At 50.5% G+C, this 22,661-nt stretch overlaps 1 protein-coding gene across 1 annotated transcript in view; it reads left to right on the top strand.

Annotated features, from left to right (window-relative positions):
* The first annotated feature begins 259 nt into the window (after nt 1–259).
* The window catches only part of IGF1R (insulin like growth factor 1 receptor), a 311,619-nt gene continuing 289,217 nt past the window's right edge, over nt 260–22,661 (top strand). The window contains exon 1 of the mRNA XM_055417719.2: nt 260–1,210. Within this exon, the coding sequence (XP_055273694.1) occupies nt 1,117–1,210 (94 nt within the window). The 5' untranslated portion in view covers nt 260–1,116. The remainder of the gene's footprint in view (nt 1,211–22,661) is intronic.

The raw sequence follows: 22,661 nt of genomic DNA, 5'->3' as shown, positions 1-22,661 counted from the left end.
CGCGCCGGCCGGGGCCCGGCCCTCCGCGCGCCGGGGCTGCGGCTGTGGCCGCTCCAGTGCGCGCGTGCGCGCGTGTGAGTGTGTGTGCGCGGCCCCGAGCGCACGCGCGCGCCAGGCCCCAGTGTGTGGCAGCGGCGGCGGCAGCGGCGCGGCGGGGCTGAGGCTCTTGTTTACCAGCATTAACTCCGCTGAGCGGAAAAAAAAAAAAGGGGGGGAGAAAAAAAACAACCCCAGGAGGAGCGAGCGCACCAGGCGAACTCGAGAGGCGGGCGAGGGAGAGGGACGCCGCCGGCGAGCCTGGCCCCGGCGCGCCCGTGCCTGGAGCTTGCCGACCCCCGGGCCCTCCACGCCCCTCCCGCGCGAGGGGCGCTCCACGGCGCGCCGCGGCTTTGACCTTCAGCGAGCCGGAGCCCCCGCGCCGAGCCGGCGGCGGGCGGGGGCCGGGCGGGGGCCGGCGCGGGGCGGGCGGCGGGAGCGCAGAGAGCGGCCGGCCCGCCGCTTTGTGTGTGTCCTGGATTTGGGAAGGAGCTCGCGGCGGCGGCGGCGGCGGCGGCGAGCGGAGCCCGGCGGAGGAGGAGCAGCCGGAGGAGGAGGAGGGGAGCGGCTCATTCATTTTTCCTCCGCATTTCTGCCCCCGGCCGGCCTCCCCCGCGACCGGGGCTCCGGGGCTGTCTTGCGAACTGCGTCGCGCCCTCCCGCCGCGGAGGCTCGGGAGTCGGGCCGCCTCCCCCTCTGTCTGGGGTCGGGTTTGTTTTCCTTCGCCAAGACGGATCCGGGCTTGGCCCCCTTCTCTTCGCAGTTTTTCCTCCCTCCTGCCTCTCTGGGTTTGAAAATGGAGGCCGACGACGCAGACAGCCCGCCCCGGCGCGCCCCAGGTTCCCGACTCCGCCGAGCGCTGGGCCGCGGCTGCCGGCGCTGAGGGCCGCCCGCCGCCACCGCCCGCCCCGTCCGCGCCTCCCCGCGGACCCCCGGCCGGCGCCGCCTCGGGAAGTGCTGTCGCCTTCGCCCTTGTTTTTGGAGGTGGGGGGACGAAGACTCGGAGACTTTTTCTTTTCCTCCTCCACCACCCCCCCTTTTTTTTTTTGAGAAAGGGGAATTTCGTCCCAAATAAAAGGAATGAAGTCTAGCTCCGGAGGAGGGTCCCCGACCTCGCTGTGGGGACTCCTGTTTTTCTCCGCTGCGCTCTCGCTCTGGCCCACGAGTGGAGAAAGTGAGTATGTGCCCGCCGCCCGCGGCCACTGCGGGAACTTTTCCTCCGAGGGGCTGCGCCCTGTTTGCGAAACCCGAGTTGCCACCGTCGCAGCTGTCGGGCTCCCGGGCTCTGGGGCCGCGGGGCGGGGCGCCGAGGGGCTCGGCCGCAAGGCCGGGGGGGGACCCCGGGGCCCAGGTCGTTGGTTCGGAGGGCCGCGCGGCCCCGGGCTCGGCGCATCCCCGTGCGGGAAGGGCCTCGGTGGCTCTCCCTTCAGCGGTCCCGGGAGCTGGCTGTCTGGGCTGCGCTCCCTGCCCGGCGTCCCGCGGCGGGGCCAGGCCCCGGGGCTCCAGCGGGGAAGTTCGCGCCCGGCCGCCCGCACCGCGCGCCCCTCCCGACACGCGGCGCGCAGGCGGCGGTGACAGCTCGCGCGGCTCCCTCGAGGCTGGGGCAAGTTCGGTGCCCGGGGGTGGGAGCGGGCAGCCCGCCGGCCCCGAGGCTGCAAGGTGCTCAGGGGGAGGTGCCCGGCGGGGAGGCCCCGCGGCCCCAGGACAGGTTTCCAGACATTCCAGCGCGACCTCCTGTCGCTCGCCGCGCTTGGCCCCTTGGGTTCTTTGGGTTCCCTGTCGCTTTCGCCGGATCCGCGGGGGTCGCCAGCTCCCCTTCGGCCTCCCGGGGCTGGCTGCTCAGTGCGGCTGGGGGTACGGGGAGCGTTCCTGCTTACATCTCGCACCCCACGGTGCAGCCCTTGGAAAAAGGCGAAGTCGGGGGCTCGGCGTCAGCCGGGCTGTTCCGGACAGCGTGTCCGGACCCCGAGTTCAGAGGGTTGGGGGGCCCTCCTCCCCGTTTTCTCGCGGCCCGTGGACGCTCTCTTCGTCCCGGCGGGGCTAGAGGTGGTAGGGCGGCCTCCGAGTGTGCGGGAGTTGGGTGTGTGGTCGGAGCCGACGTGCATTTCCACACACGTGCTCGCAGCCACACGGCCGCCCAGGGACACCGGGCCGCCGTGCCCCGGGGAGAGGTGGCCTGCGTGGCGGTTTCGGGCGCGCGGGGAGGGGGCTCCGCGTGGCGAGCGCGCGGCCCCGGCCTGGGCTTCGTGTCCCGAGTTGTGTCGCTCGCCCCCCACGCCCCGCCCGCACTTCCTCTGCACAGAGTTAATAGGCAATATCGCTGCACGCGCCGCCGCTTGCAATCTGATAGCTTTTGTTTTGGTGGTGTCGGCTAGGGGTAGGGACGGGCAGGGAGGGAGGGAGAGAGAACTTAGGGCCCCGCGGTATGTGGAGCGGGGAGAGGAGGGGTTTCCCTTCTTCTCCAAACAGTAAAGGGAGGCTCTGCTGGTCCTTTCGCGACGGCAGGGTATCTTGAGCACGATTATAAAGTTTAAATGCAGGCACAGAACAGGGGCTGGGAACGGCGAGGGCGTGTTGGTGAGTAATGTTTGCCGAGTGTATGCAGGTGGTGCCAATTAACTTTGAAAAATCACGACTGCGCCTTGCAGAGTGAGGGGGAGAGTCAGGAGGCAGCGGGGGCTGCCTGGCCCCATCTTAAGTGCAATTCGGAAAGACTTCGTATAAACAAACCCTTCTTAAACGTTTTGTAAGAAATGCGTTCACGACGGAGTACGAGCAGATTTTTACAGGATTAGCGTGTTTACTGCGTGGAGTAAGACTCGCCTTGAGTCCGGACCCTCCACAAATCTGAGCTCTTCTGCTCTTTGTTTTCTGAAGTTTCCGCACGCTGGATTGGGCGAAAGGCTCTCGGCACCCTTCTAAGGCTCACAGATGGTGTTTGGGGGCACAGAGGGGGGCTTCTAGCCTTCAGGAGCTAAATATAGTTCAGGAGACACAAGAGAGTTAATCAATTTTATTACGGCATGTTGTTGAACTGTGTCGTGTCTCTAGTTTTATTGTTTAGTGTTAGTAAGTTCTGAAATTCACAACACCAGGGTTGGCCTTGCTTCTCCGACGCAGGACTCCGGGATTTTAAAATAAGATGTCTTGTTGTTCTTGATGAAAAATACTCTTTGTGAAAGGTGTTTTGTTCTGTTTGTTTTTCTTGAGAAAACAGGCAGGAGGGGAAGGGGCGTTTTAACTACTTTTATAGTACAAGATGCCAAACTTTGCTCAAGGATCCCTTGCAAATAGTTGGTTTCTGAAAACTTGATGGATGGCCAGAAGTCTCCCCATTCCTGATTATGGTTTGTTGAAGTTCTAACTCACTACCTGCCCCTCCCTATAGCTAGGAAGTTTTCCGGAGTAAATGGTATGCTCAGCATGTGTTCAGTTCTTAGTCCGAAAGGTGCTGGAACTCTTAGTTCTGATAGAAATAAAACCACCGGCTCCTATCATAGACAAGCATTGTTTTGACTGTCTAGTATAATATAATAAAGATTGGGGTGCTGTTGATTAATAATGCGTTGGCCTATTTAGGGATTAGTGTTTTCTCTCAGAGTGTGATAGCAGTAGGGGTGATTTTAAAAAAACACACAAACCTTTAATTTGAAAAACCTAGAAGTTTTGAAGCAGACGAAGTCATGAAGACGTTTGTATCAATGTGAACAGTGCATCTAAAAAAGGGAGGTTTGGAAGTTAGGAGTGATAGCCAAATAATATGATGCTGAAAAAAAAATCAGTGTGCCCTTTAAAGGTATTGTGGCCATCTCATTAAAAAGATTCAGTCATCTTTCTGCCCCAGGCAGAAAGTCATATCCTATTGTCAGGGAAATGTAGGTATGTGAAAGATGGGTGTTTAAAGAAGTTGCTGTTTTATTACCAGGAGAAGAATCCCGGAATAAGAAGTTTGGAAAGAACCTAAATAGCAAATTATAGTTTAGCCTCTCTAGAGGAAAATAGCAAGTAAAGGGTACTTTTGTGGAGGGGTGGGGTGTGGGTTTGAAGTTTAAAAGGTTATATGTTTAATTTGTCAGAAGCATTAGAAAAGTTCAACATTAAGAAATATGCTAAGGTTGACTGGAAGAACCTTAAAAATATCATGCTTAGTGAAAGAAGTCAGTCACAAAAGACCACATATTGTATGATTCCATTTATATGAAGTCCAGAATAAGCAAATCCATAGAGACAGAAAGTAGATTAGTGGTTGCATAGGGCTGGGGAAGGAGGGGGTACTGGTTTCTTTTAGGGGTGATGAACATATTCTAAAATTAGATTGTGGTAATGGTTGCACAACTTTCTGAAAATACTAAAAACCATTGAATTGTGTACTTTAAATTAGTGACTTTTATGGTATGTGAATTATATCCCAATAAAGCAGTTTTTCTTTCAAGAAACACATTAAGGTTGAAAAGAATGTATTGTGTTACTTTGAACCTAGAATCTGTTGATAGATTAAAATTAAGTCAACTTGTCCAGCAGGTTGATGTCTCCTTTTTAAAAATTTGTAGTTTTTCAGACTCATGAACTACAAACTGATCACTGAAGCTATAACAGCGGAGATTGAATGCCATAGGAGAAAAGGACAGACAGGAAAAAAGAACCTTGGTTAGGAATAGCTCACATGGAGGATTAAGGGGTTAGGTTAAAAGAAATGCAACTGCTGGTAGTGAAAGTCAGATTTGTGATACTGAAATCATTGACAGAATCTGAAAGGACGTTGGTCTTTCCAAGACTGGAGTTTAGGAGCTGAGTCTGATGGCATTTTGTATTCCAGTTTTCTTACATATTTTTTTCCAACAAAGAAATAATGTTTTAAGATGATGAAGAATTTCCACTGTCTCTTTTGATATCCCATATTAACCACCCTTGTAGTAAAATCTTGAGGAAGAGCTACTCATTGTAATACAGTAGGCTTTTTTTTTTTTCTCTTTGTTACTTGTTTTATTTCCTAAATAATTGCAGAGTCTGAGCAGGAAGGAGAATTTCTGTAGGATGCAGAAGTTTTTTTAGACACACAGTGATTATATTTTTTTAATTAAAATATCTTATCAAACAAAAGATTTAAAAACATAGCAGAGGGATTTTTATTTTCAAACTGGTCTGCCTTTATCCAGACTTCCCTTGGCCTGTTAATAGGAAAATACTTAAAGAATAACTGTTTACGTTTGTTTTTGGTTTTTGTGTAAGGCTCAGTTTACTAATAAAAATGATTCCTGTTTTTCTTATTGTTGCAAGATCAGAGCAGTAATGAATATCAACTGTATCATTTTCACTTATTGCCTTCCAGTTTTGCCAAGGAGAGTCCTCAAGAGACAGTAGCTTCCTTTTAAATCTGGTTTCATTTGTTTTGTAAGAATGTGCTGTAAGAAGCCGCTGAATCCAGCCAGCACTTATTGAGTACCTGCTGTATGGAAACTGGACACTGCCTTATGTGATGCCTGCACAGACAGAGTTTCGCTCTTGTCTTTAGGACATTTTACATAATCCTGCGTGAAACAAAGTTTCTTGAAAATTCAGATCTTTTTCAGACTCAGCACAGGGTATGCAGTTCTGAAACAACATTTAAAGGCCCTTTAAAAACATTTCTATAGACTTAAGATAGGAAGCCTGTCAATGTTATTGATTTTCTGGAGGCCTGCGTGGCATGGCTTGCCTTATGAATACCTGCCCTTGTGTTGCATTGCTGCTGGCAGGCTGTGATGTACCTGTCAGCCACCTATCTTGATCAGCTGTGTTGCCTCCTTTATAACATTGGTTTGACAATTGTGATTAAAAATGGGCAGTGCGTAGTTACCATTTGTCAAAACTTCAGTAGGAGTCACAGGTGTGCACGAGAATGTTGTATGGCACGTTTTGAGTGGTAAGGAAGGTGGGACTTATTTTAAAGATTTTCTGGATTTATGCATTGCTTAGTTCGCTTTCTGGAAAACTTTAGGGAACTCTCATAATTGTAAGTCCTTGTTTAATTTCAAATACTTTGCTGCTTTTAAAAGCATGAGATTGAGGAGGCGATTAAACCTTGAAGTGTCTTTTAATTGTAAAATGTCCAAGCCGTGTTTCTCTCTGGGTTGTGATTTTTTTTTTTCAATTTGTTTTCAAAACTCATTTAAAAAATCAACCCTAGTTCACAGAGGAGGGATTTGTGTCCGTGGGCCAACCTGTTTGAACTGCTGTTCTTAGCCAGCTTATGACAGGTGCCATCTGAGTCCAAGGATGCACGCCGCTCAATTGTACTAAATATATAATGGTTGCACACATGCTTGGGATACAGTTTCTTGATTTCTCTGTCTGCGATGTTCTAAACGTTTTAAAGGAAAATTCTAAACGTTTTAAAGGCAACAAGTTGAATTATGAATGAAGCACTCTGACCTCTCCTTGAAAATGGTGTTTGGCATCTGATTATGCAGAGGAACTTTTCCAGTTATTTGTAAACAAATGATTTGGCTTAAACTGAGAGGTGGCAGGGGTGAGGGTTGGGGGTCGAAAGTCCTAATGTTTTTGCACATTGAGACCTGTTGACATTTGGGGAGGATTTTCAGTATTTGGAAACATTAAAACTTTGAAATGTGTCACCCTTACCCCAACCCCCAAAGATCTGGAAAGAACTGGTTGTTCTTAGGAAAGGGCATATGGTTGGTATAAAATGGTTGGTAAACAGAAGATCTTTAAAAACAAATTAAGTTGTTATCTCAATAGATGCATACTCCCTGGGCATGATAAAGTTTGTTTGTTTCTTTTGTTAAATTGTTTAGGTTATATTTGACTCAGAATATTAACAATGTCTTTGATTTTGAAACACTTGAAGACTAAATTTTTTTTCTTTTAAAGCATCAGTTCTACTCATGTTGTAAAGTCCCTAATATCAGTTTTGAAGATCCCCTACTTTCCCCACTTATGCCAGCTTCACTTAGGGCTTATGAAATTGATTAATTTCAAAATCTGAAGGAAATATTGGTATTTCTTTACTGGAATTGAGAAATTTTTTTTCCTCTTTCCTCTTTTCCTAAATAAATGTATGTTGAGTACTTACTGGACTCAGTTCTTTAAGTTTGCCTATCCTCCCTGGTGGCTCAGACTGTAAAAGTGTCTGCCTACAATGCGGGAGACCCAGGTTCGATTCCTGGGTCGGGAAGATTCCCCTGGAGAAGGAAATGGCAACCCACTCCAGTACTCTTGCCTGGAAAATCCTATGGACAGAGGAGCCTGGTGGGCTACAGTCCATAGGATCACAAAGAGTCGGACATGACTGAGCAACTTTACTTCTTTAAGTTTAAAATTTGTTCTGATGTGATAAACTATCCTACATACATTTTAAAAGATACAAGTCAAACCATAGAAATTGGGCTCCCCCGATGGCTTAGCAGGTAGAGAATCCGCCTGCAATGCAGGAGACACAGGAGATATGGGTTCAGTCCCCGGGTCAGGAAAATCCCCTGGAGAAGGGAATGGCAACCCACTCCCGTATTCTTGCCTGAAAAATTCCATGGACAGAGGAATCTGGCAGGCTACAGTCCAAAGGGTCACAAAGTCGGACACGACTGAGCGACTAAGCACACATAGAAATTACTTTCTATGTTTGTTTAAAACACTAAAGAAACAAACTAGTAAGCAAGGCTTTCATTTTTCTTTATTTTTTCTTCATGGACTGGAAGAATTCGGATTTTACTGGAACACAACAGAAAGTAGTTTCCTTTATGATGAGGGCTGAAGGCCTGCGATTGCAGTAACTTTATGGTGTATTGTTGCTGTCATTTGTGATGGGGAAAGGTAGACAGGATGGAGGGACTGCCTTCATTCTCATGCTTGTCCTCTCCTTGGTTAGCACAGGTGATGGCTCCTTGGTCAGTTGCTGGGGTTGTGTTCATGCAGCTGAGTGGCCCACCTCTGCTGGCTGATGGTCTTAAAGCCCAGTCTTTCGTATTTGAAAGTCTTTCTTATTTCTTATTGGTGACTAACCACAGAGGGAAGATGTGCGTGCATATGATGGGTATCCTCAAATGCAGCTGAGATGCCTGCTTTAAATTGTTCACATTATAATAATCTGGAAGTCTTAATTTTTTTAAGCATTTATATTTTTAAAGACTTTAGAAAGTATTCTGCTCTTAATTTATTCCTAGTCCAGAAAGTTCTTGGTGTTTGAAACTTTAGTTTTTACACCACTCCTCAGCCTCTTAGTCGCCTTATGAAGACAAGCATCGACTTTAGTAATAGTTATATAATAAAAAAGGCCACTTGTTCAAAATTGGGTGTATTTCCGTCCATTCATCCAAATTCTGACGGTTTCAAATACATTATTATTGTTGTTTTGTATACTTTTGTATGGCTGCTTTTTTTTTTTTTTAAACTGGCTCTACAACCCACTCCAGTGTTCTTGCCTGGAGAATCCCAGGGATGGGGGAGCCTGGTGGGCTGCCGTCTATGGGGTCACATAGAGTCGGACACGACTGAAGTGACTTAGCAGCAGCAGCAGCAACTTTCTCTAAACTGGCTGTGGGATTGTCTGTCAGTTTGGCAATTCAGGTATATGCATACTGCTTTCTAAATTCCTCTTGACCATGGGAGAGCAAATATATGCCGACAGTCTTAAAGCATAAATGTTTTATAGAGCAGAACTTTAAAAACTTTCCTGAGATATTTTGGATGTCTACTTTGAGCTTATCCTGTCACATAAAATATAGTCAGTGGTTTGTCTTTATAAAATCAATTATTAGAAATGCATGTTGACTAAGTAAATGAGACAGTGCCAATTTGAGTTAAGAAAATTTCGTTAATAACAGTTTAAGGGAGAGAAGTCTGATGATGATTAGGGATAGATGAGTTTATAACAGTTTTTCCCAAATCAGAAGCGTCCAAGTGACTATAATAGCCTCCTGGAGAAGAGCAGGAAGCATAGAAGGCAAGCCCAGGTGAGAGGTCCGTGACCTCCTTGCCTGGACCAGCTAGCAGTAGTTTCCTTGGGTCGTCAGCTCTTAGTTATATCTAGGTTATAAAGTCCTCAGCAGCTGTGCTGTTATTATCAGCGCTGTCCTGTGTTTATTCTCCCCAGCTAAGTTTTGGGGGTCTCTCAGTAGTGCGGTAAAATACCTACCAGCAGCTCAGACTGAATTTGGAAGAGAAACACAGATTATCATGAAGACGAACGATCAAAGAGGCCAGAGGCAGAGGCAGGTCTGCTGCTGGGCTTCCTTAGTTCTGATGTCTGATTTCTGTGGATAATGAGTTCGTGGAATGTGTGAGATCACAACATGTTATAGTTTCATCCCAGGAAATTATTTTGTTATCACTGTTGCACTTGGTTGAGCTGTATATTTGGGATTTTTTGTCTAGCATTACCTCAGTAAGATTTTCAACAAGTGGTGTTGGGTCAAGATGGAATTCCTAGTCACATTTCTGTTCATCTGCCCCTTTCTGGAGAGGCTCCTTTATTAGATGCTTCCTTTCTCCCTCCCTGAGTCACTTGAAATAGTTCACATGCGCCCATTTCTGGCTCCACCCTGGTCCCGTCCAGACCTGCATGGACTCTTGGAGGAGATGCTTGGCTGGCCTCTGGGCGGCATTCTGACTCCACTGCCCCCCCTCTGCTTTGAAGGACTTGCCAATCCCAAATTATCAGCATGTGCCTTTCGAGGTGCTGCACCTTGGTCCAGGAATCAAGTCCAAGGGCCCCGTCCTGGGCTGTAATCCGCCCTTACCGAGACTTTGCTATAGGGATCCCGTGTGACTTCTGGGACTCTATTAATGGGCTCTAGCTCTGCAGTAAGTAAGCCCATTCCTAGCTCCATGGTTTTGCTCCTTCTGTATTCGAGGCCTGGAGTGATTTTCCTCTTTACTGATGTTGGCCCCATAAAGGAAAGTGCTGCTCTAGAGCATGGAGGTCTCCTGGTTCTACTTGCTCCTTCCCTGCCAATCACTTCCACGGAAATGCAAACTTGAAATAATCGGGAGAGTATCTTCTCCTTTTCTTATTAATGCCAAAATAAAGCCATCTTCTAATCTATTTAGAAGATTAAGGTCAGAAAAATTGGGGTTGGAATCTCTTTTTCATTAAAAAAAAACAAACTCTAGGTTTCAGATCTGTGAAATAGGGACAAGACTGTAACTGTGTAAAGTTGGGACCGTAAGTTAATTCCTGTTCCCCAAATACCTTCCTAGAGTTTTAGTTCATCTGAGATGCCATCTTTTAATTTCTAACACAGATTCCTTCTCCTTCATGGAGCTTTTCTTGATTACCCTCGTTTCTGTGGACCTGACTTTCCGCTTGTTGCTTTTGGGGTCGTACCCCCTGCTATGCCGGTTAGCAGTGATTGGTTTTGTCTGGGACCCGAGCCGTTGTCATTTTATGAGGCTGTAGAGAGAAGTGCAGGCAGAGGGCTTGGGTTTGAATCTCAGCTGCTTAGTAGCTAAGGCCTCAAGTTTTATCTTCCCGTGCCTCAGTTTCCCTCATCTGTAAAGTTATAATTCTAATAGAACCTACTCCAGACACTTATTCTTAAAAGCGAAAAGTGAACTGATGCATATGTCAGATACTTAGGCTGGCATATCCTAAGCCCTCCAACTTTTGTTTGGTGCTGCTCTGACGGACACGGCATCCTTGAACAGAGTTGTTGTTTGGATCGTGCCAGAAATGCAGGAGGTGCTTGGCTTCGGGCTTCCATTGTCGCTCAAACGTTCCGCAGAGCCTGGCACCTAGTTGGTGCTCAATTAACGTTCTGTAGGGAGGATTTATTTTGCTAAGGTGCTTCACAGGATTGCTCTTTGCTTGTTTGACGCAGTTTTGTGACTTTTTTACCTTTCTTCATTAGACAGCGGCCGGAGCCTGCCATGCACCGTCCATTTCAGAGGTCTGTCTGTTGTGCTTTCTTTCTAATCGTTTGTCCCGTCTGCTGGTGCCCAGGCGGTGTCCAATGCGTGCTTTGTCCGCCTCACCGGTGCCTCGGCGCCATCTAGTGGCCAGAAAAGAAAGCCGGCCTCTTCGGTGCCTAAAGACGGCCGTGGTCCCTCTGTCTGGCTTAGGTTCCTGGTAACCCAGTTGCAGGAAAATGTGGGGACTGCAGGATTCTGTAGGACCTGTTGGGATATGGTTTTCAATTAAGGTTGCTCTGCTGCATCAGTGAACTGGCTTGAGAGAATTTGGATCTTCCCAAGTGGTGTGAGCAACTTTTGACAAAGTTGTATCTATCTGGCGCACCTTTTCCAGTTTGGCATTGAAGATGTTTTTACAGGGGTTTAACAAGTGACAACTTCTCAAATATTCCTTTCGAGGTTAGAGGTTTAAAACATCTATTGATTCCTTTTGAAAAATAAGCAAGATTTACTTCCCACTGCTCTACTTAAAATATGTTGTAAGACTTTAATGATCATTCTTATATGTGTCCCCTCGGGCAGGTCTATGCAGTTCAGGTGCTCACCAGCCAGAAATCCTAACAGGATGGTAACAGACACTCCCATTGCTGCTGCTGGGTCTCACATTGGCTGTATTTTGTTAGACATTTTTCTGTATTTGGTTTGCTATTTGTTGGGTAGTTTCGGAATCTGCTTTCTCACTTCTTTAGTTGAGGCTACACTAAGGTTGTATAGGTGGTTCATTTAGAAAGTGTTAGGCTCATCTCTCTGTGATTGCTTTTGGCTAGTGTTAACTTGGATGTCATTGGTTTGGCTGTCTGATAGAGGACTGCAACTTGCCATCCTCTGAGACATTTTGAACAACGGCCGTGGCTGTTTCTGAAACAGAGTGGACCCACTCAAGTCTCTTTGCCTTGGCAGGTGGGAGCCCCTGTGCCAAGGGGCTCTTGGCAACTGTATTACCTCTTCTGATACAACTGTATTACCAGTTCACGCTCTGGCAGGCTCCTTTCAGAATTGGCTGCAGCTCTCACTGTCCGGTGGCCTCGATCCTGGCTGGCTGGTCCCACAGATCTCTTCGTACTCCTGTTAGTGCGTTGTCCCCAGACTGTTTCACTGTACTAGTCAGGGAGGCGAGAGGTACCTTGCTTATCCTTGAATTCTGAGGTCGTGGTTCAGTGCCTAGCACAGAGGGAGACCTCAACAGAAAACTTCTTAAAGGGACACACTCAATCCCCCATGCCCCCTTCACTTTGAAGCAAAGTGAACAGCAGATTTATTTTCATCTTATCATGATCACTCTTTGCCAACAAAGGTCCATATAGTCAAAGCTATTTTTTTTCCCCAGTAGTCTTGTATGGATGTGAGGGTTGGACCGTAAGGAAAGCTGAGCACTGAAGAATTGATGGTTTTGAGCTGTGGTGTTGGAGAAGACTCTTGAGAGTCCCTTGGACTGCAAACCAGTCCATCCTAAAGGAAATCATACCTGAATATTCATTGGAAGGATTGATGGTGAAGCTGAAGCTCCAATAATTTGGCCACCTGATGTGAAGAGCTGACTCATTGGAAAATACTCTGATGCTGGGAAAGAGTGAAGGTAGGAGGAGAAGGGGATGACAGAGGATGAAATGGTTGGATGGCATCACTGACTCAATGGATATGAATTTGAGCAAACTCCAGGAGATAGTGAAGGACAGGGAAGCCTGGTGTGCTGCAGGCCTTGGGGTTGCAAAGAGCTGGACACTACTGAGCGACTGAACAACGTGATCACTCTGCCAGCTGAAACGTTGTGTCAGGCCAGTTACTACTACAAAGAACTTGGAAGCAGTAAAATTATCTTTAACGTCATGGTTTAATCAGGCTTTTTGTACACTGAGGTGAGTGAAAACCCTGGAACCCCTGGAAAGGTCACTGTGAGTCCAGCCCTGTGTTGAGGCTGCCTCATCTCTCTGGAGGGAGGCCTTGTTCCAGAAGTTCTCTATAAATGTGGTTCAGTCATTCAGTCATGTCCAATTCTTTGCCACCCCATGGACTATAGCCCGCCAGGCTCCTCTGTCCGTGGGGTTTCCAAGGCAAGAATACTGGAGTTGGTTGCTGTTTTCTTCTCCAGGGGGTCTTCCCGACCCTGGGATAGAACCCCAGTCTCCTGCTTCTCCTGTGTTGCCCACCGCGGAGGCCCTTCGAGGGTTTAACGCGTCTCTCTCAGCACCGGCTGTGTCCGGGACAGGCCGCAGGCCGCGTGGAGCCGGCGCCGGTTGGAGGCAGCCTGGGTCCTGCTGTGTGGCGTGCTGGGCTCGGCCTGAAGCCATGGGGCAGGCGGGGCATCCGTGGGGCTCCCTCTGCCACTCCTGACCCTCACACTTTTCCCTCCGAACGACTGCGAATGCCCAGGCTGTTTCTTGCAGCGTTTCCCGCCTTCAGATCCAGAGACAGCACACAGAGAGACGGGGTTCTTAGGAAGGTCTGGCTGGACTGAGCGGGGCTTTAGTTTCTTGCATTGTTTCCTTGATGAGGCCAGTTAACTTTTGCCTTGACTCCTTGGGGGGGACAGTAGCTCCCCTTGAAGACCCCTGTCACTTAACTGCTCCTTCTCCTTCAGGGCTGTGGACGAGGCCTTAGACGGCCTCTTTGTGGGGCCACTGAAGTTGGAAGCCTGCACCCTGCATCCCCCAGAAGTTGATGGAATAATAGGTCTCCTGAACATAATTAACACCTGAGAGATTACCCTTGAAAGCTTCATACCCTAAGGACTCTAGTCCGGTGGGATATTTTTTTACAGATAAATGGAAACATAACCATTTGAACCTGGCGCATTAATTTCAGGCATAGCTTGTTTAAGAGTGTCTTGGAAAGCGCCATGCAGATGTCAAACAGGGTGGAGGTGAGCTCCATCCGTATGAGCCAGCACGGCGCCTACCTTTCACAGCGCTTTCTGCCTTTGAAGCCCCCCCCAAGTCCCCCTGCCACAGGTAGCCCCCGCAGACGCAGGCAGATGCTGGAGCCTCAATGTCCCCATCTGCGGTTCGCTGTGCCATGAGGGATAGTCTTGCATCCCAAGTGCCCAGCAGGGCTGGCTCGTAGGAAGCGTCCAACAGGCGCATGTTTTATTCTGTCTCTTCTGCAGGCCCTGGTGGCCCCGCAGCCTCTCCCTGGAGGACTGACCCCGTTTCCCGCACTTGCTGTGATGATCTGAGCTCCTGAGGCGGGTGGGCGGCCAGGGTGGGGGGCGTCGAGCTGCTGAAGAGCTCAGGCGGCCACGGGTGCTCCGACTTCCATGCTCCTTGAAGGTCTGACTCCCGGGCGCCCCGGGACAGGCTCTGGGGGGCGGGGCTCTGCCCTGAGAGCATCAGGGTGTTCCTGGGGGGCGTGTGGGGGGCCGCTCGGGCTCGTGACCCCGTGAAGGTGTGGTGAGGGAGCCCCGGGGGCCGGGTCACACCCCGACCTGTCAGAAGGGCGCCCCTGGAGCAACACCCAGGGGCATAGGAGGTGCCAGGGAAGGAGAGGACCAGGCTGAAACTGGGGGCCGCACAGCCTCCAGACACATTGCTCTTCTCTGCAAACAAAAGGGAGAGCTCTTCAGGTGCGCCTGTGTGTGCGTCGCCAGGCGCCGCTCTCTCGCTTTCCAGGGACCCGGCCCGGCTGCGACCCCAGGTCTCCTGCGAGCTGCGTGCTGGGCCTGGCCACGGCCTGAGGCTGGAGGCTGGCCGCCCGGAGCAGGAAGGGCTCATTCGCTGGAAACGGGAGGCCGGTTCGGTGTCCAGCTCCAGCCTTTGCTACTGATGCTTTTTAACTTGAACGCGTATTGATGATGATTTGAACTCGACTGGCTCGTCGTTACTCCCGAGAAGCGGTCACTGGTCCTTCACAGGGATCAGGGGGTGGTTAGTGCTGGAAGATTTCTGCTGCCCTTCCTTCATCTGTTGCCAGTGGACAAATAGCCTTAGGAACACGCCAGTTGCAGAGGCATCCTGGAGGCCTGGGGCCACTTTCCTGCTCTCAGCGTGCAGACTTCCAAGTTTTAAATCCCTTTTGCCTGTGGGAGCGAGCAGACCTAAGGGGCACAGTGTCTGTGTGCTGCGGGCAGAAACTGCGCCTTCTGCTGGGTCCAAAACGCCCTTCTCCCCGGTCATCTTTGATGCTCCAGGTTCTGTACGGCTCGGGCTCTACCTCGAACGAGATGTCTACTGATGGGCTGTGCCTGGACACCTTGTTTTCCTTCTGTGCCCCAGTTTTCTCATCTGCAAGATGGGAGTTGGTTAATGGCACCCATTTCAGAGGACAAGTCCAAGTATTTCCTGGGCAAATAAACATACATTCCTTGGAATGGCGTGCTTATCATCTACACTAGGGGCTTAGTCTTTTTATTAAGGATGGAGGAAACAGACGTTGAAAGTTGTCTACTTCCTTAGACAGTGATCAGTGCTTTCCTGGCGCACATGGGTTCTGATGTTCGGCTTTTAGCATCATTCGCCTTCTCTGACCTTCACATCAAGACTCTAGCAGCTTCAGTTGACTTAGAGGAGTTTCGTGAGCGCTGTCTCCAGCCTTTCGTCTTTGGGGATAGAAGGCACCTCTGTCTGTTCTTTTCCTGTCTTCCAGTCATCCCTGTTGCCTCCGGGGAAGGACGCGGAACATGCTCCTCCAGGAGAGGCAGTTATTCGAACCCCAAGATAGTGCAGGCGTCGGGGCTTACCGGACAGTGAGTCACTCCACAGTGGCATGGAGTGTGTACAGCCCTGCTCTCTGCCTTCCTCGGGAGTGGCTTGGGGGCCAGGTGGCCTTCTGGGGAGGAAGGTCTGCCTGAGAAGTGAGGGGGGCTTCATATCCCCGCCTGCATTTAGGACACAGATCTAAAACCTGTGACTCTACTTACCCAAAAACACTAGTTCAAATATTCAAAATACTGGAAAAGTGCGAACGTGTGGTGTGGGGTCCCGGCTGCCGGAGGTCTCAGCGAGGGGGTGGGAGCCAGCCCCAGAAACGGTGTGAGTGAGAGTGTCAGTCCCTCAGTCGTGTCCAGCTCTTTGCCACCCTGTGGAGTGCAGCCTGCCAGGCTCCTCTGTCCATGGCATTCTCCAGGCCAGAATACTGGAGTGGGTAGCCATTCCCTTCTCCAGGGCATCTTCCCAACCCAAGGATCGAACCCAGGTCTCCCATATTGCAGGCAGATTCTTTGCCATCCGAGCCTCGGGGGAAGGTGGTGCCTGGTTAGTGAGTTCTTTGCCGGAGACCCTCCTCTAGGACGGAGAGGAGGAGCTGTCCTTTTGCTCTGCCCCCTTGGATGGTACAGGGTTTCTGGTTCCTGGGATGGAGATGAGGCTTAGTCCTGCTTCGGGAGCTTGTTAGATGGGCTTGGGTGCTCTTGTTAGGGGGCTGTTACCTATGGTAGTGTTTCCTAGGGAAGTGTGTTTTGAATCCAGACCCCTTATTCAACCAACTTGATGAAACAATTCACAGTAAGAGCACTTTTCTTAGCGGGAGGAGTTAATTCCTTTGGTTTACAAGTTATTCCTTGAGGTCAGTAAGCACGAGACAAGATGAGCCACTTACTAGTCATTCAGTTCAGTTCAGTCGCTCAGTCGTGTCCGACTCTTTGCGACCCCATGAATCACAGCACGCCAGGCCTCCTTGTCCATCACCAACTCTCGGAGTTCACTCAAACTCATGTCCATCGAGTCGGTGATGCCATCCAGCCATCTCATTCTCGGTCGTCCCCTTCTCCTCCCGCCCCCAACCTTTCCCAGCATCAGAGTCTTTTCCAGTGAGTCAACTCTTCGCATGAGGTGGCCAAAGTATTGGAGTTTCAGCTTCAGCATCAGTCCCTCCAATGAACACCCAGGACTGATCTCCTTTAGAATGGACTGGTAGGATCTCCTTGCAGTCCAAGGGACTCTCAGGGAAATGCAAATCAAAACCACAGTGAGATGGCAGTTCATATCCATGAGGATGGCGATTATCAAAACATTGAAAATAACAAGTGTTGGTAAGGATGTGAAGAAGTTACAGCCGTTCTGCGTTGCTGGTGGGAAAGCAAATGGGGCAGTTATTGTGGAAAGCAGCATGGGCGTGTCCCTCAAAAAATTAAAGATGGAATTGCAATCTGATCAGCAGTCCTACATTAGTATATGCCCAAAGGCCTTAATTGCAGGGAATTAGAGATATTTGCACACCCATGTTCATAGCAGGAAGTAATTGTTTGCAGTAGCTGAAAGCTGGAAGTGTCTGTTGGTTAAACAAAAGGTGGCCTGTATAAGCAATCAAATATTATGCAGCCTTAAAAAAGGTAGGAGGTTCTGACACATGATACAAGAAGGATGAGCTCAGAGGACATTATGTTACGTGAAATAAACCAGTCACAGGTCAACAAATACCACATGATTTCACTTAGATGAGGAACCTACAGTTGCCTCGTTTACAGTGACAGAAACTAGAATGCTGGGTATCAGGAGCTGAGGGAGGGGAGGATGGGGAATTAGTGTCTGATGGGTTTGGAAGTTCAGTCGTGCAAGGTGGAAAGAGTTCTGAGGATGGATGTTGGTGATGTTTGTGCAACAGTGTGAATGTACTTCACGACGCTGAACTGTGCACTTCAAGGTGGTTCAAGTGGGCTTCCTTGGCGGCTCGGTGGTGAAGAATCTGCCTGCAGTGCAGGAGACCCTAGTTCGATCCCTGGGTCAGGAAGATTCCCCTGGGGACAGAAATGATAACCCACTCCAGTGTTCTTGCCTGGGAAATCCCATGGACAGAGGAGTCCACGGGGGTCGCAAAAGAACTGGACGTGACTTAGTGACTAAGCAACAACAAGTCGTGTTTATACCGCAGTTTCAAAAAGTCTGGTTTCTTGAGTATGTGCCACGTGGGAGAGCAGGGGCAGAAAAGCCCGGCCCCGCCTGTGGTGGCGGAGGCGAGCGAGGGCTGCCACAGGTGCCCGGGAGTGCAGGGGCCATGTGAGGTCCGGAGAGGTGTCCCCAAAAAGCGTGGCTTTGCGCTGAGCCACCAGGGGTGGGTCTGTTTGCTGTAATGAGAGACCATCTCCGGTGACGCTTTCCTTTCAGGGAAGGCAAGTCAGGAGTCAGACTCCTGTGCCATCTAGCCACAAATGAAATTTATTGCTAATCAGCCATGTGACGTGTAATTGCTTTTTCATTTTCTTATTTTTCCAGAAGAGAGATTTGTTTAGATATCTGGTTCCCTCACTGATTAGACTAGAAGTTTTTCATTTGCCTTGACAGCTCAATTTCTTCCCGCTTGCGGACTCCCCTGCCGCGTAGGGAGCCCTGAAGGAAAGGGCTTGACCCCTGTGAGCCCAAGTGGGAGCATCTCCTCAGTGCAGAGGAGGAAGCAGAGGCCCTGGGCTGTGGCCTGAGGGCCAGGGCACGTGCTGCCTGTCCAGGCGGGCCGCCTGCCCCGCACCCGCAGTTGCTTGCCGGGCCTGCTCTGCGTCCTAAGTCATCACCTTGTGGCTTAACCGGGAGTCAGGGCTCAGGCCTAGACCTGCCTTGTTCCACCAAGATGAGTGTGTACTTCCCAGCTTGCAGATGGCCAGCGTCACATAGGGGCAGAGGGAGGCAGGCGAGCACGCTCTGGTCTTCCAGCCAAGAGGACACTCATGCCTCGGTGGGACCCTGCCACGAGGTGCTGTGACCTCACTGATACCATCCCGCGGAGGGGTTAGGGCCTCAGCATATGAGTTTTCGGGGGACACAAACATGGCATTCCATAACGATGAAGTAATATACGTAAATATAAAGTTCTTGGTCAGTTTCGAGAGTTGGCTTCAGGTTCGTTTGGAAGAATTGAGGGAAACCCAGCACCTAAATGTGGATGCTTTTAAGATGGCCCTGAGTGCACTTGGCTTCTGATGCTTTGGGCAGATGCGTGAAATGTACGGGTGGTCTTTGACACACAGTTGCTTTTCTTAGAGTGGATGCTGCATGAGAGGAGTGTAGTTATGGGTAAATCTCACACGACCCTGCTTCCCCCAGTTTTGGACAAGGGGGTTGCTGCCTTTGAACTCTGCAGTGGCTCCTAGTGGGCAGTTGCACTCCAGGGCCGCTTCACTTGGAGTTTTTGAAAGCTCAACTCCTTGGTGAGGACTCACCTTTCCGATGGGATGGAGTGCAGTTCAGAGGCCCTCATCTTAACTGCCCCCCACCCCAGGGGTCTGTTTTGTGAATATGACTCCAGCAGTGGTGACAGGTCAGGGCCATGCCGGGGGTGGAACTCCCTTTCAGCACGTCCACAAGGCTGGATGACTGGGGAGGTGACTGTTAATTGTTTATAAGCATGAACTGTTTACAAGTCGTACTTGCTGTTTTCAATCTGACCCTGCTATTATGTTGTTTTGTTTCTGTTCACAGCTGAGTTTTAAGCTGGGTAGGATTTAAGGGTGAGTCATTCCCATGACGGTAAAATCGGTATCGATCAAGCCTTCCCGTTAATCCCGCGAGCAGTTTAGAGACGGATGAGGCGTCTTAAGGCTTCTGCCGGGAGGATCCCGAGCGTGCGGGCCGTGGCCTGAGGTCAGGCTTCCTCAGGACTCAGCTCACTGCTCTCATCTGCCGGTCTGAATCTGGCACGCTGCTTGGAGCCTCCGCTGCCTGAAATCGGGGTGTGTTTCAGTGAAGGGGATACGAGCCCTTGTGAGGGTTGCTCCCCTCCACGCAGAACTCCCCCTGGACCACTGGTCTGAATGTTCAGTGAATGTGTGCCAGGCATTTGTGGGGAACTTATGATCCCTTTCTTGCTACCCCAAGCTCAGAATTGAAGTTTGATTTGCCACCTCTTTCCTGCCTTGGTCAGAAAGTTGCCCCGAGGGTCGTGTGTGCCTGGCAGCTGTGGATTCTTCTGGATGGAAGGACAGAGAAAGGTTGAGGGTCGTGTGTCCAGGCAGATTGACAGGAACAGGACCGCAGACAGGGTCGAGCAGTTTCTGAGGGTTTGGGCCCCGGCTCCCACGGGGGCAGCGGCTGAAACGCTCACACCCAGCTTCCTTCCGCCTCCCAGCCACCCTGCCAGGTGGGTGTGCAGGCCCTGGGCTCTGCAGCCGGCTCAGTGTCCCAGATTCGAGTCCCAGGTGAGCTCCTGGAGGCCAGCTGCCTGGCGAGGAAGCTTCCTGAGGCCTGGGGGGCACCCTGGCTCCTGGTGAGGCGGTGGGCCCTGTGTACTCCTTTCAGCCTTCTCTCCAATGCCAGGCCCGCCCTGGGCACCGTTCTAAGCAGACAGGGCACTGCCTGGATGTGGCCACGGTGAGCAGCGGAGTGGAAGGGTCTGGTGAAGCTTGTACTGCAGAGATGAGGGTGTGAGCAGGCAGATCAAGGGCTCGAGGGATGCTGGACTGGGCTCCACAGAGAGTGTCTGGTTGGGAGAAGTTGAAGAGGGACAAATTGGAGTGTCTGGATGTTCAGGGACGTGCCAGCAGTAGAGGGGGTCACGGAAGCAGCCCCTGCCTTGGAAGGATGTGCTGCGTGGCTGCAGAGAGACGCTCCTGGGAGTGGATCGGGGTCGTGATGAACAGGACCAGAGTGGGCAGGGGCATGGGCAGTGGGAGCCCAGCAGGGGATCCTGGGGCTTCCTGGAGGAGATGCTGGGAGGACCAGGGTTTACTCGGCGTGGGGGTGAGCTGGCTGAGGGCTTAAGCACGTGTGGTGTGGCCCAGGGAACAGGCTGGAGGTGGGGGCGGAGGGTGAGGCTGGGGGCAGGTTGGGGCTGGTGTCGGGGGTCCTCGGAGGCCAGGCTGAGGGACATGATGGAGTCTCATTGGCAAAAACAGCCCATGGAAACCAGTTCTCTAACTTGCATAAGTTAAACTAATACGCTGGCGGCCCCTGGTCTTTGTGAAAAAACCCAGAGCCTTTTTGGGGAGAAGGGAGAGGCTGGTCCCTCCGCCGTCCAAGCGCTACCGTCACACTGCATCCCAGACTGAGTCGGCTGTCTGCTTTGCTGGAGGTGCTCATTTCTAGACCAGGCAGAGGCCTCTCCAGTTATCACGTCCGATGGGGATAAGCAGAAACGTCCATTCTCTCTTCCTTTGCTTCCCACCCCAGGTCAGCATTGTTTTAAATGCGTCATCTCGTGCAGCTTGCTAGTGGAGGTGGTGAATCTGACCCCTGTAGAAAGTAACTGGGGACGTTTTCCAAGCCCTGGCAGCTTTTTGGTGTTGGGACTGTGAGGGCTTTGGAATGGGAAGGCATTCTGGTTGAGTCATGGAAGGAGGGAGACCTTTGCATGGAGGATGAGAGTGTGGCCTTTCGCCCTCGGATCAGCGTAGAAGATGCCTGTGCAGACGTTTGTAGGGTGTCTTTGTGGAGAGCGAGCCCTGCACTGTTGCTCGAGCGCCCTTAAGTTAACAGGTGAAGGAGCGATGCCCCGCTCCAATCTGACATCTGAAAGCGTTCATGCAACTCTGTTTCTTGGGCCTTTGAGTTTTCCTCAGACTTAGTAGCCTCTGTCAGGTAGAGTCTTCCCTGAAAACCATTGTGACCATATGCATCAACCAAGGGTGTCTGAGATGGGAAATATTTAGTCCCAGGTCTGCTGCAGCCTCCACACCGGCTGGGAACGAGGGGGCTGAGGCGTGAGGCCAGCTGTCTGTACCCACCCGGACCCCGCACCCTCTTTTCTGGAGCAGCATCATAAACAAAACCCTGTTTGTAGACAGCGAATTCCCACTGAACCTTTAATTATGGGGGCAAGGTATGTGTGCTGGTCGGGGCATGGAGCCAGAGGTTAGGGGCTTGCTGCTGCTGCTGCTAAGTCACTTCAGTCGTGTCCGACTCTGTGTGACCCCATAGACGGAAGCCCACCAGGCTCTCCCGTCCCTGGGATTCTCCAGGCAAGAACACTGGAGTGGGTTGCCATTTCCTTCTCCAGTGTTCACACAGTGAAGTCGCTCAGTCGTGTCCGACCCTTAGCGACCCCACAGACTGCAGCCTACCAGGCTCCTCCATCCATGGGATTTTCTAGGCAAGAGTACTGGTGTGGGGTGCCATTGCCTTCTCCGGGTTAGGGGCTTACTCACTGCTTAATTCTACCTGGCCTTTCTTGCTCAAATCTTGGTTCTTTTAAGATTCAGAAAATAATGCAGAATGCCTAAGATTTCTGAAATTCCTAGCTCTGGAGACTTGACGACATGAAAGAGCCAGGGTTTTCAGGCTGGCCATTTCAGCATCAACCATTTCCCACTTCCTGATTCATAGCTTCCAGGATTTGTAATGCCTGTGGACATTTTTTTTCTCTCTCGTTTAAAAGCAGCCATTGAAAGAAAAAGTAAATAGCGAAATCCCCGGCGCAGAAGTTCTACTTCCTGTTGTTGTACTATTGAGCTCTGAAAAATAGCTTTGCAAGTTTAGGCTCTTGTTTGGGCTGTTACAAAGGAATTCTTGAGATCTTTTTGTTCGGACAGGCTGTGTGAAGGCGATAAATTGAAAGAACTTCAGTTTAATCCGCCCAGAAGTGCACAGGTGACATTTTAGGTTCCTTTTTAGCTTTATGGTGTGTGTGAGTGTGTGAATATAACCCAAGCAGTAGTGAGTCTGCTAGTGCACACACACATTTGCAACAATGCAGCTGTTTCCCTCATAATGTTTATTTTTGAAAGACTGATTCAGGTACAAATGACACTTTCTGAATATAAGAAGTGGGAGTATTTATAATTCTTGCAACAAGGGAGAAAGATCCAAAGTAATCAAGAAAATGATGGAATGTCAGACTTCCCCTTTCCCCACCAACCCTTTTCATGA

The sequence above is a fragment of the Moschus berezovskii genome, chromosome 21 (assembly GCF_049115385.1).
Source record: "Moschus berezovskii isolate FMDL1 chromosome 21, NW_MosBer_1.0, whole genome shotgun sequence".
Classification (NCBI taxonomy): domain Eukaryota; kingdom Metazoa; phylum Chordata; class Mammalia; order Artiodactyla; family Moschidae; genus Moschus; species Moschus berezovskii.
The sequence above is the reverse complement of the archived record's forward strand: the minus strand, read 5'-3'. Positions and strand labels throughout refer to the sequence as shown.